This window comes from Galleria mellonella, unplaced genomic scaffold (assembly GCF_026898425.1).
Source record: "Galleria mellonella isolate WM207_F2 unplaced genomic scaffold, CSIRO_AGI_GalMel_v1 utg171, whole genome shotgun sequence".
NCBI classification, from domain to species: Eukaryota; Metazoa; Arthropoda; class Insecta; order Lepidoptera; family Pyralidae; genus Galleria; species Galleria mellonella.
In genome coordinates this window covers 6,837,172-6,850,339 of record NW_026442014.1, presented here as the reverse complement: position 1 = coordinate 6,850,339, position 13,168 = coordinate 6,837,172, and the positions used below count along the sequence as shown (strand labels likewise).

Genomic DNA, 13,168 nt, shown 5'->3' with positions numbered 1-13,168 from the left:
ATGGATAGCACATTATTTATTGCAAGCTAAATAAATATGCAAAGATATTGTATAGTGATTTTAATAGCTAATTTAAGTAATAAATATAACAGCTACATTACAATAATACAAATTGTTGCTTTGGATATTATTACAATATAGTTTTCTTTTTTTTACTCAAATAAATCCAAAAAGGATCGGACCACATTCTCATCGTATTCTTCTATATCATCCGTTTCATTATCGACCACAGCGTTATAACCGCCATCGGGACTCACATAGACGAGATCACCCCCTTCTCCTGGCTTCATCATTGCTATTCCATTTGCACCCATTCTATAAGAATAAAAAATATTTTTTATTTTGGTCAATAGGAATGGCAAACGGCCCACCTGTTGAAAAATAGTAACCGTTATATAAATATTGATAGTTAAAAGGATTATAAATAAAATCTGTACACAGATAGTCCATATATGAGTACAACTGTATGTTTAAGTTTTTCACTCTGTATCGTGATTCTGCTATTATTATCCATTCTGCTAAAAGCAGATAGATTATATCCTAGAATCCTAGATTATAGATACAATATTGTTAATTTACACGTGTAAGAACGAGCAAATGATTACTTAAAGGTAATCGCTAATATTTCCTAAACGTGAAACTGACTTCATTTTAACAGCTAAATAGTACCTACTGTCAAATTTCATACCTTAAACAATCAAAGGCCATATTGAACAGCTCGACTGATCGCCACTGTCCCGTCATAGCCAAACAAAAGTGAAAGTTTCTTCCGGGGAAATATACATCATACATTTTAGCGCACACTTTTAAGTTCGACAGCCTGGGTGGACTTATGCACATTGGCTTAGGGTTTTTTCCTGAAAAATATACAGAAATATATAATGATAATGATAGGAAATTACAATTTTATATACCTACAACTGCAAATAAATAATTGAAAAACTATCATATAAAATCTAAAAGTTTCCAGGCTTTAATAAACAAAAAGTAAAACAAATTACTGGTAGAAAAGAATTCTGTAACTACAGATATATTTCGTTTCCCAATAAGCATAAAAACTATATTTACAATAACCATAAAATTAATATAGAGAGTAAACCGTATTGCATGCTAAAATAATTATGAGATGATTACACACATAATACTTATGGAAAACCGAATGAAAATGGAAAACCTCTTTTTGAATGTCGGTTAGAAACTAATATACCTGTCATTACAAAAAAAGTTATCAATAACATAACAATTTACCTGACATAGAATTTTCATAAAGAACCCTATCATTTAAACTCATAACGACATCAAAAGCGAAATCTCCTGGAGTATATATTACTTTCAAACATGCTTTCTGATTGATTAGGTCCATAAAATATCCAGTACAACATTTGCACACTCCTTGAGAACAGGTACATTGTCTATTCTCCGATGTAGATGTTGAATTTTGTTCTTCCTGTTTTGAAATTTTGTTGTGTCTTGCATAATGTGATATCGTAGATATTTTTTTCAAATTCAAACGATCTAATATTAATAATGCGCTATCTGGTACTTCTGTATTATGCAATTTATCCAATATTTTATTTAAACCGTCCTCTTTATTTACAACTAAAACAATACGAAAATAATAAATATGAGTTTTAGATAACTTTCAAACACAATAAACAGTTAAATTTCAAATAAAATAAAAATTACTTACTCTCTTGTTCCGCTCGTACTAATAAAAACAAAATCACAAATAAAAAAAGGGAGTTGTTTATGTACTTTTTCATACTGTTACAGATTGACTTTATGGTGAAGTTACGCGTGCGCCGGTCGTGTAGATATAACAGTCACTTCAATTGGCTTGCAGAGATTTTAACCGGTTTAAGACGACAGAGAATCTTTGCATTCACTACTTTCACGTTCATTGGATCAGATTAATCTTGGACAAAGAGGTTCTAGTAAAAACACTCCTGTATACGTTATTCTTAATATAAACACTATTTAAAAAGATAATTAATTATACAAGAGTTTTTTTTTTTTTTACAACACAGGGGGCAAACGAGCATGCGGCTCACTTGATGGTAAGTGACTACCGCCGCCCATGATCACCCACAACACCAGCGGTATTGCAGGTGTGCTGCCGGCCTTTTAAAAGGAATATACTCTTTTCTTGAAGGTTATGTTGTCGTATCGGTTCGGAAATACTGCTGCTGGAAGTTGATTCCAAAGAATGGTTGTGCGTGGAAGAAAGTGCCTTGAAAAACGCACGGTGGAAGACCGCCACTCGTCCAGATGATTGGGATGAAACTTTAGTTTGTGACGGGTTGTACGGTGGTGAAAATCAGCAGCAGGTATCAATCCAAACATGTATGCATTTGTCGGGATTCCGACACCATTCATCCGACGTATCTCCCAGTTATGACAAGTAATTAGAATCTACTCGTATTTTGATACGCAAATAAGCGTTATTGTTTCCAACAGTTATATTTTTAATAGACTTATTTATCATTTATTTATTTTTTTATCTTACAAATATAATATAATGGAAAGATTATTCTTCGTCTAATACAATTTTATGTGTTACTATGTACTTCACTGTATAATGTCTTGTTGATATTATCTAATTTTTTTTTCTAAATAAACATAATTAAAAATATTTAGGTCGTAGTTAAATGAATCTAATAATTTTCATCTAAGTACAAAAGACTTATAATTCTACGAATAAAATACGCGAAAAATATGTGAAAAACATATTTATTTGAAAATACATATAATTAGAATAAATTAATAAACTACTTATAAATTATTTCTTAAATTATCTAGGTACACAATAAGTGTAAAATTATTTACACACAAATAATATATATCACATAACGATAATACTTTTAAATCAATAGTCTAATCGTCTGCCATCAAATAAGTCTTCAACTACATCACCGATCGCATCTAGAGGCCCATCATCATCGTCATTAGAACTCGATCCTCCAAACAATCCATTGCTTTCACTTCCACCTCCGCCAAGAACTGCACTTGCAGCATTTTGTAAGAATCCACTTTCATCATCGTCTCTATCACTATTACCAAACAGATTGACAGGCTTAGGCCCTGATGATATTGGTTTAGGCTTCAAACCTGTTTGGATTCCCGAAGAACCTAGCCTAAAAACAAACTCATTTTATTTATTAGAAAATATTGTAAGCAACAGAAAACCAAATATTTTTTAATATAAATATAAATTCATTCATGATCCCGGCATAGAATGGGCCACCCCTTTTTTTCCCGTGAGTACCTTAGAAAACAACAAAGGGAACTTAATGAACGAGGGATGGGCAACAGCATTCTTCTTAAAAGATCATTAAAAGTCGAACTGCGGTTGCCAATCCATTGCCAACCGTTGGGGGGATTCTACCAGTCGTTGTCACGGTTAGCATTACAAATTATATCATACTTAAAATATTAAATACCTATAATATTATAATTGCTTACCCAAAACATCTAAATGATGCCGAGTAAATAGAAAAACCGCCAATATCTGCATCAATATCCAAGCATGCAAATGCATTTCTATTGCGTATACGAATATTTGATATTTCAGCGCATACACGGACAAATGGAGCTACTCTAGGATTAAAACATATCGGTGGTGGATCACTAGCTGTAAAACAATTAACATTAAAATTCAATAAAATTAAATATATTTTTAAAGCTATTTATATTACACTTAAAAACTAAGTTGATGGCATAATTTCTGTGTGTTGAATTATATCAATAAATTTAGTAATTCTGCAAGTTGACTTTAATAGCAAGTTTCTCACCTGATACTCTACGTCTAATCATAGTATTATTATTTACACTCAATCTAACGTCAAATACAAAGTCTTCAGGTATGAAACTAATATTTCCACATGCTTTCATGTTAAACCTTTCCAAAATAGCTCCAGTACAGCAACCACATTGTCCATTTCGACATGCACAAGGAAATCGAAGTAATTGCCCAGTCACTTGTTGTGATTCAGTTGTAGTGATTTCTTCATCTTGGACTGAACTTTCAGTTACATTTGGAATTACTGTTGTTTCAGCAACTACTTCTTGAATAACTTCATCATTAACCACAGTAGTTTCTATAACTTCATTTATTTCTGTAACTTCGTCGTCCGCATCATATTCTACTTCATTATCATCTTGTGGCACATGAACGGGTACAACTATTGTTACCGACGATTTTAAAAATGGCGGTGGATTAAACGCTTGTTTCCAAATGCTCCTAGGTATATTGATATTTATCGTTTCGTATGGTCTGTCTTGATTAAAAATAAACTCAACTGCAAATTATAATATTTTATTTTAAAGTAAAAATATTTTAAGACATATTATACTGTATAACAAATAAATTTAACGGAAATAAAAATAACACAAACACGTAATAGCTCCTATTTAAATGCTGGATACTGTATCTAATCAAATATACATTTACATATAAAACTACTTACATGACCCAGTATTAGTCCAAGCAGTCGTATAAGAAACCAGTAACACTAAAAAACACTTCATAATCAGTATCATTTTCCGCATAGAAAGTACTATTAAACAGCAACAACGGTTACGCTTGACTTTCCAGTACAAATAGTAAGCAGCAAGTTACCTCCAGGTATATAACTGCCAACTAACAATATGTCAATACTTATTTTAGCTACAGACTTAATGTAAACAAGTTTAATATTAATGTCGGAACGAGAGAAAGTTGGGACTCAAAACTACATTGTCAATTCCAACTTTCGATACGTGAACTAAATTTTATTAATCGTTTTTATTTAAATTATCACATCATTTTGTATCTGGATGACAACCTGTTATGCCATATGAATTAATTAATTACTCAATATAAATTCCAAGGTGTATATATATATATATATATACATATACATATATATATATATATATATATATATATATATATATATATATATATATATATATATATATATATATATATATAATCGTATGTATGCAAAAGCTTCAAATTACTCAGCGAATTATGGAAAGGACTTTTTTTTGTTGGATGAAAATGGAATGGTAAGCCCGCCTGCACTAACGGAACACGTTGGCGGAATTCTTAGTCTCCATTACTAACAATCCCTTTCCCCCAATTTATGGAGAGGGTTATACTCGGTGTTTTTTTTTTTTGTGTGATAGAATCCGAAATAAGGATATCCGCAACAGAACCAGAGTGACCGACATAGCCCGAAGGATAAGCAAGCTGATGTATCAATGGGCTAATCACATAGTTTGAAGAACCGACAAATGAGGGAGAAAGGTTCTTGTGTAATGGCCCTGTACGAATAAACGCAGTGTAAAACGACCCCTCACTAGATGGAGTGACGACCTCAAATGCAATGCAGGCAGTCAGTGGAAGCAGGTGGCTTAAGATAGACAAGTTCAAGTATGGCTGTCTATGGGGAAATCCTATGTTTAGCAATGGCTGAGATGATGATGATGATAAATACAATCAAAATAATTTATATATATTTTTATATATACTAGTTTTATATATACATTTAGTTTCTTTGAGTTTTATTATTAAAAATGATTGTATGAATTCTGAAAATTACCTGTTTATTCTGAAAGCATCAACTCTCTCATTCTCAAGATCATTAGGGTCTAAACATTAAAAAATAAACAATATTCATACAAAATAAAATTTTCATAATCTTAATAAACTTCATTGAATAAAAAAGCGAAAGGGTTTGAATAGTCTGTGATGTACAATGGTCTTACACGTAAATCAAACCGAATTAACAAACGTTTTTGTTAGAATTGGCAACATCTGCGTTACTAATTTTTCTAACAAAATTAAATTATTTAACAACATTTTAATTCACTAAATTCATTTTTATCAAATACAGCTAAGAACCATTGCTTAATGCAATGGTTCAGCAAAGCAAACAGCTTTTAAATAAATAAACAAAGCGTTAAGATCTCCATTCTATTTCAATGTATCTTTTAACAAAGACAAATCAAAATTATTATGATATTATTGTTTTTTATTTTTCACTCTTATACTTATTACTCCTCTAGTCTCTCTCGTTATCATTATAATTTGTCTAATTCATTGAGTCTAACCTCGTCGGTTTACCGTATCATAAAGCTAAGTTTCTATGACTACATTGTTGCTTCATCATTAATTCCTATTCATCATCTTTGAAACTTACCTAAAGAAACCAAATATATATACCTAGTATTGAAAAAATTAGTAGTCTGCAAATTTTTCTATTTGCAGTATCGTGATAAGTGTAGCTTCAATACTACTGAGTATACATACAAACATTCATTCCATACAAGAAAATGTATAAATTAAGAATTGAAATCAATGTAATGAATTCGACTAAACTTCATTCGAGCCTGAACTATTTCGAAAAATATGCTATCTTTCATACAAATCTTTTAAATCAAAACTTGACGTTCTAATTATAATTATTAACTAGATGTCTTTGATTCTGGCTCCTGAGGGACTTGAAACTAGTGTAAATTTCACTAAACTTTGTTTTATTATACAACAAACAAACTATATATATATATATATATATATATATATATATATATATATATATATATATAGTCATATAAACATACAGACAATCTGTATATGTAGATTGACTTTCCACAATATTCGTGAAGTCTATTCATCACACTATTCTTTATTATGAAAATAAATCATACGAACTACCCGACAAAACAATTATCATTATAAGTTTTTTATTATGTAACTTATAATGCCAAACAATCTAAGGATCCACTTGATTAAGAGTGGTCACCATCGCTATAGACATGAACAGTGAATTAATAAATGTATTTATTGAATGCTTTTCAAATTAAATCTAAACGAGTATTGTTTATTGTCACACGCGAACATTATCATTAACATAATAATGTGAAATTGTTAAAAAAAGAACTTTAAATCTTGTCCACGCAGTACATCCAGTAAGAATGTACTTTCTGGTTGAATATACTTTTTACTTGATCGAAATATAATACACCTTTTTATCGCAGTAAAATGTCTCAGGTTAATAAGTACATCAGAAAAATGCAGCACAAATGAAGCGGCTACATTACAGACATAGTTAGTGCCTGTTATTTAGAATATACAACTCATTCATTTTCAATGTCAAATACTGTGTGTCTTAAGAGGGAACAGTAATATTTAAACATATTTACAAACTTTTACTTATGTTCATAGTAATATTATTTTAGGTTTTAAATAATAAAAGAATAATTGAACTATTATTTACTCACTACATTCAATTAAAATAAATAAACACTTACACAATTTTACTATTTACACACACAATACATAAACACTTACGCAAAAATAAATAAAACTTAATTAATTAGCACTAAATTGACTTTAACATCATGCCTGAGACCATTCACCTCGCATCATTTTATTTTGTCTCCTTCTATTCTTTTTATTTCTGTTATTATTATCAGTTGGCAATAAAGAATCTAAAGCATCTAATCCAAAAATATCACCATAGTCATCACCGCCTTTTTTCCCATCCCTCACTTTATTTTCTTTTTTATCTTTGTTTTGTTTTTTATTTCCTCTGAATATACCTAGTTGGTGCCCTAAGCTTTCACCAATTTCATCCAAATGCAATACATCTAAATCTTCCAACTGAAATTGCTCGTTGTTTCTATTTTTCTTTTTCTGTTTTTTCTTTTCGCTGTGATCAAATTCTGTATTTGACATACTAAAATAATGGGACCTACTTTCTTCCGGAGTTGATTCCCTATTAATATCAAATCGTTCTTCAGACTTTGAATCTAGATTATCCACTACTTGTACCATATCATCGTTCACTTCTTTTACAGAAGTCATAAAAGGTACAGTAGATGGAATCTTGGGTGTATAAGTTTCAACTTTCTCGTAACCTATTTCTTCTTTACTCGCAGTTTTTCCCGAATCTTTAGCAGCATTTGGGACTATTGAAGTTACAGGCATGACAGATAATTGACCGGTAATGTGTGCTAAAGACATTTCTAGCCCTGGATCATCAAAATTGGTGACGCTTTTGAAAGTGGTTGTTGCCATAGTAGATTGAGGTTTCTGAGTGACAATCATTACTGGTTCAAACGTTTGTTCATGGGCTGTACTCATCATTTCATCTCGTTCTGGAGACATGCTACTTGAGGATAAAGAAACAACAGGAATTATAGCTTGAGGCGACGTTGGTATGGATGGCAACGATGTTGTTGTTTCCGTTAAATTTGCCGCCGTAGTGGGCCTTCTAGTTGGTCTTCGTGAAGGTCTTCGAGTCGGTCGTCGACTTACTGGTCGTACTTTTACAGTAGTCGTTCTAGTGGCTGTTCTAGGTGTTGTTGTTCTAGTAGCAGGTTTCCTTGAGGGACGCCGTGACGGACGAGGGCGTCTAGTAGTTGTAGTAGTTGTTGTTGTGGTGGTAGATAGTGGTGCCTGTTTCTTTTTATTTTTATTAGACTTTTTTCCACTTGATGAACCAAACAAACCACCTAATATATCATCAGGGATGAGACTAAATCCTGTGTAGTCAGCAGAATCTACATCATTGGTGGCATCTGAAAAGTAAAATGGGAACTTTTATCAAATATCTCTGCTTTATGAAATTATAATTAGATAATTAAATTATATTTTTGGATAAATAAATTATATTACAATTAGCATACCATCATCATCGTCGTCGTCATCCTCTTCCTCATCATCGTCATCGCCTCCAAGACCAAAGTCATCATCGTCGTCATCGTCATCATCGTCTTCATCTCTTTCGCCTTCCGGAACTAAAGGTAGTGGATCAGCGGGCTCTGAAGTGACTCCTCTAGGACCAAACTTGAAACAAGATACTCTTACAGCAGCTTCAATAACATTCTTCGTTTGGAGTTCTAATCCAAGACAAGCTCTGAATTCTTCACCAGATCTTGCTATATTGTATACTCGTCCACAGAACTTTGATACTCTGCCAGGCAATGGCATGCATACTGGACTTGGTTTGCGGCCTGTAATGTAGTGTTAAAATTATTATTAAACTATAAAATAATAAAAAAATACCCTCATATGAACACTTATTTATATATGGTATATGTCATCATTAAAGTTTTAATAAATTAATTTGTATAACAATGCATGAACCAAAAATAATTTTAATGTAAATACTCACTTGAAAGCGTGCGGTTTGTAATGACTTTTCTTCCAAAACTAAGAGATACCGACATTTTGTCGCCACTCAAATACATTAATGAAGCACATCCTGCAAAAATGTTTAAATATAAGTTTCAAAGAGATGATGAAACATGTTTATACATTTGGAATATTTATTTTGCAATAATATATAAGATATTCTAAATAATATTTTTTTAAATTTGTTAACACCCTATAGTAATCGAGTAAGATTTCTTCTTTTAGTTTGAATAAAAAAAGAGTACTTTTTTGTACACAAATATTCCTCTGCAGAGATAAAGATATCATTCCAGATAAGCCCTAATAAAATCTTATACCAAACCACTTATCTATGTAATGTAACAAACGAGATTTTATACACGTCATACATGTATAAAATATGTTTTGCAACATTTGTTTGTCAAACATAGGGTTTTCGTAACTTGTTTGTAACATTTTCGTAACATTATTATTGATATATTTTTTTTATTTTGAAGATGAAAATAAAAGGTAATAATAAGCCTACCTGGACCATTTAGATTGACAACAGGCAGTTGAAAGTCCCTGCAGCAGTTGCAAAATGTTTCTGTACATTTGCAGTATTTATTAATTGTATTATCTTCTGGTTTCTCGCTATCATCTCTGTTCTGGATACTATTATTTTTATTCTTTTGCTTCTCTGAAAGGAATATAGATAGTGAAGTGTAAATAAAATTATAATTATAAAAATGTTGTAATAAATACAGATTCTAAATCAGCTGTAGCTCGTAATTACTAGTAAAATAGAAAACAAACTTCAATCTTTATTTGTTTTTCAATAATACACAATAATAAACTTTACTTAAAAACTTTTTTAAATAACATTTAAACTATATCGTTAAACTACTTTTTGAGAGAACGTTATGAACAAACTTACAAATACAGTTAAAATTCTTGTAGTTATCGTTCATCAGACGATATCATTATATAATTATTTCAACAGATTATGATATTAATTAAGTTGAACATTATTTTATGTTCACCTTAATTGGATATCAGAAAAATCTATTAGCTATCTAATAACAAACACTGAAACAGTGAAACTTAATAAAAGCATGTAAAAATAGAGTACGATTTACAACTAGAATACATATTGAAATTATTATATTTATGATTTGATAAAAATATATAAGACTGTTGACCTTTATGTTAATATTTTTTAATTATATGTGAAGTGATTCTTCTGTACTTACTTACGCTCTTCGACGCAGCAAAAGCTAGTAGTACGAATATCAGCAACAGCTCAAATACTAGGGAGAGCTTCATCTTGAAAGCTAGCTCCCTCTCTGGAAAAGAAAATGAAAATTTGGTAAGTAAAAGACAATATCATAATAAAATACGTAATGGTGATGTAATATAATGTATATGTAATATTTTAATAGCTAAAAATGTTTCTACCTATTTCTAATTATATAGTCTCCTTAGATCTAATGACGAATTAAATACAAATAATATATAGGAATACTTTGGAATAAAAAATAAAACGTATACATGTCAATTTAAGACACAGTTAAATAATGCATTACGAACAATTGTGCGCTACTACTATTAAAAACAAATAGAATTTTATTTTGCTTTATTTAAACACAAAATTGCTATTTTTTATTTACAATTGCACTTTAAGTTATTTCGAAATTATATAAATAATGTTTTGGATTTTTAGATTATTGCCATATAGAATTTTATTTTATTTCATTATGCATTATCCAACTAATATGAATGATCCAATAATCGTATTTTCATTTACAACAATACATTAAGAGGATATCGAAAACCGAACAAGTGTAAAAAATTATACAACAATTCTGCCAAGAATATTTCGACAATTATCTATAATTGTTATATGAACTCGTATGTCTAAATCTCATAATTACAATTTTCTTAATCAAAACCACAAACCAGGTTTGTTAATTTCATCGTAATGTTTATTAATTTAATTTGATTTATATGACAAAGAAGGCCAATAAAAAGGAAGAGCATCTCATGAAAATTGGTAGGTATAACAAACTACCATCGAACACTCTTAGTGCTTCTCTTTTTATTTCTTTTTTTTTATACTACTTAGAATGGCAAACAAGCTGACGGCCCACCTGATAGAAAATGGTAACCGTCGCCTATGGACATTCTTCTTTCCTTTCTGTATTTTCTTATGATTACTGACTCTCTTTATATCTCTTACATGGAATTTACTCTCAAGTTCAAACTTTAAAATCAAGTTAAAAATTAATAATTACGACGCTGCGAAACGACATTCTAACATGTTTTGTTTTAATGTAATTAGCGGCTATAACGCGAACAGTCACAGCCGCTCATGATTAAGGGTCCGGGTTGGCCTCGAAACTAATCGAGCTTTCTCAAATAAAATACACGTAAGTTAAAACATTAAAATGTATTATTTTAATTAATTGGCAACAGAACCTTAAAAATATAAAGCTAAATTATTTATTCTCTAATATTTAGATATAACAAAAGTATGGCTAAATGTGCACGATCTTATTTCTAAATAACCAACATTATGCGCCATTAATAATTCATAGATGCTATCATTAGAAGTCGATGAGATTTATAATTCAAAATTTCATAACTAGTTTACTCAGGTCAATGAACTGAGTAAATTATTGTTATATAATATTTAGAACTATTAAACAAAACAACGCAATGCGAAAATATTTTCTGTAAAAATAATTATTCTTGTGCGTACTTAAACTTTAAAATTTTCTGTGAGCTCCTGTAAATTTTCTTCTAAGCAACTAGTAATCAATAACACTCATTCTTCAATCACCCTTATTATCCCACTACAATTATAAATGTGAAAGTTTGTAAAAATCTGTGGATATTTAGATGTTTGTATATTTATTATTCAATCGAACTTAAAAAGCTGAACGAGTTTGAATTAAACTTCGTACATGAATAGGTACATATATCCCAACTTAATATACAGGATACTTTATATGTAGATTCGCGCAGAAAGAGTCGTAAATTGCAGCTAATATTTTATAAAAGTAAAGATAACAGTTTGAAGTGAGTGTAGGTATAGTTTTTCTCAACTATTGAAACTATAAAATATTAACTCGTTTAGCGACCTTTTAAAATCAAATTTTATCTACAATATATACATCTACAATCAGTTCTATCCTTACTAATATTACAAATATGAAAGTGTGTGTTTATTAACTCTTGGCGTTTTAATAATTAAACGATATGACGATTAGTCATAAAGTTTAATGTACATATGTGTAGTATATAGGATAGAGAAGAACATAAACTACTTTTTATCCCAATTAAATAACGTATTCTGTTCATGAGGAAAAACTCGCGGATAGAAACTAGTTATTCAAATAAAGTTATAAGGAAAAGCTGGAATTAATGAAACAGAAATCAATCAGGAAAGTGGGTCGTCGCAAGCGGCCGTTGACGCGTTGAAATCGTTTATATGAAGCCGATACGCACGCACTTGTTTTAACATTAAAAATATAACCAAATATTTATTTACCATTATACGATTTTATATTCACTAACTTTATTAATCACTAATATAGGAAAGCATGATCTGCAATATTAAATTGGAAAATATTCTTGTTTTCATAATAAACTACTTCTTATGAAAAAAAAATTAAAACAATTCTTTTTTTTATCTAAAAGGGGTTATATAAATATTATGTATCTTTTATTTAAAAAAGAAATTACTTTTGTATTTTTATGTATAAATAACCTATATTCATATCACAAATAAAAAAAACTATTACTCAAAAATTGAGTATCCTTAATTAGCAACAAAAAGAAATATGTACAAACCTTTCCTTAAAGACTCCTATATGCAAAAAAATATAAGGGCTTGTCTACTATAAGTCACAGTGCCCACGGTCACACGTCTTGAACGTTCACAATCAATTAAATGCAATTACGTGAAGTCACAGTGAGCCCTAAAATGTGGACAACAGCGGTGTATCAACTATACTGATTTGT

General features: G+C 30.2%; 3 protein-coding genes across 3 annotated transcripts; all 3 read right to left on the bottom strand.

Annotated features, from left to right (window-relative positions):
* Window positions 1-45: 45 nt before the first annotated feature.
* Window positions 46-2,321, bottom strand: LOC113518039 (uncharacterized). The gene is made up of 4 exons (XM_031913295.2): window positions 1,691-2,321; window positions 1,249-1,599; window positions 689-857; window positions 46-315 (listed from the first exon to the last, which is right to left on the bottom strand). The coding sequence occupies exons 1-4, from the start codon at window positions 1,761-1,763 to the stop codon at window positions 153-155; spliced, it is 756 nt and encodes a 251-aa protein (XP_031769155.2). The 5' UTR covers window positions 1,764-2,321; the 3' UTR covers window positions 46-152.
* Window positions 2,322-2,735: 414 nt separating this feature from the next.
* Window positions 2,736-4,627, bottom strand: LOC113518040 (uncharacterized). Its single transcript, XM_026902792.3, has 4 exons — window positions 4,467-4,627; window positions 3,792-4,298; window positions 3,463-3,631; window positions 2,736-3,134 (listed from the first exon to the last, which is right to left on the bottom strand). Exons 1-4 carry the CDS (start codon window positions 4,546-4,548, stop codon window positions 2,867-2,869), a joined length of 1,026 nt encoding a protein of 341 aa, XP_026758593.3. The 5' UTR covers window positions 4,549-4,627; the 3' UTR covers window positions 2,736-2,866.
* Window positions 4,628-7,245: 2,618 nt separating this feature from the next.
* On the bottom strand, window positions 7,246-13,168 carry LOC113518441 (uncharacterized). Its single transcript, XM_031913200.2, has 6 exons — window positions 12,998-13,168; window positions 10,396-10,488; window positions 9,690-9,842; window positions 9,165-9,254; window positions 8,677-9,003; window positions 7,246-8,568 (listed from the first exon to the last, which is right to left on the bottom strand). The coding sequence occupies exons 2-6, from the start codon at window positions 10,466-10,468 to the stop codon at window positions 7,385-7,387; spliced, it is 1,827 nt and encodes a 608-aa protein (XP_031769060.1). The 5' UTR covers window positions 10,469-10,488; window positions 12,998-13,168; the 3' UTR covers window positions 7,246-7,384.

Coding starts and splice junctions, on each gene's coding strand:
- LOC113518040 (XM_026902792.3), bottom strand. CDS start 4,548: ATGCGGAAAATGATACTGATTATGAAGTGTTTTTTAGTGTTACTGGTT. Junction 4,299..4,466: donor TTGGACTAATACTGGGTCAT/GTAAGTAGTTTT, acceptor TATAATTTGCAG/TTGAGTTTATTTTTAATCAA. Junction 3,135..3,462: donor GCATCATTTAGATGTTTTGG/GTAAGCAATTAT, acceptor GTTTGTTTTTAG/GCTAGGTTCTTCGGGAATCC.
- LOC113518039 (XM_031913295.2), bottom strand. CDS start 1,763: ATGAAAAAGTACATAAACAACTCCCTTTTTTTATTTGTGATTTTGTTT. Junction 858..1,248: donor TTATGAAAATTCTATGTCAG/GTAAATTGTTAT, acceptor TATATTTTTCAG/GAAAAAACCCTAAGCCAATG. Junction 316..688: donor ATGGCCTTTGATTGTTTAAG/GTATGAAATTTG, acceptor TTATTCTTATAG/AATGGGTGCAAATGGAATAG.
- LOC113518441 (XM_031913200.2), bottom strand. CDS start 10,468: ATGAAGCTCTCCCTAGTATTTGAGCTGTTGCTGATATTCGTACTACTA. Junction 9,004..9,164: donor TACAAACCGCACGCTTTCAA/GTGAGTATTTAC, acceptor ACTACATTACAG/GCCGCAAACCAAGTCCAGTA. Junction 8,569..8,676: donor TGACGACGACGATGATGATG/GTATGCTAATTG, acceptor TTTACTTTTCAG/ATGCCACCAATGATGTAGAT.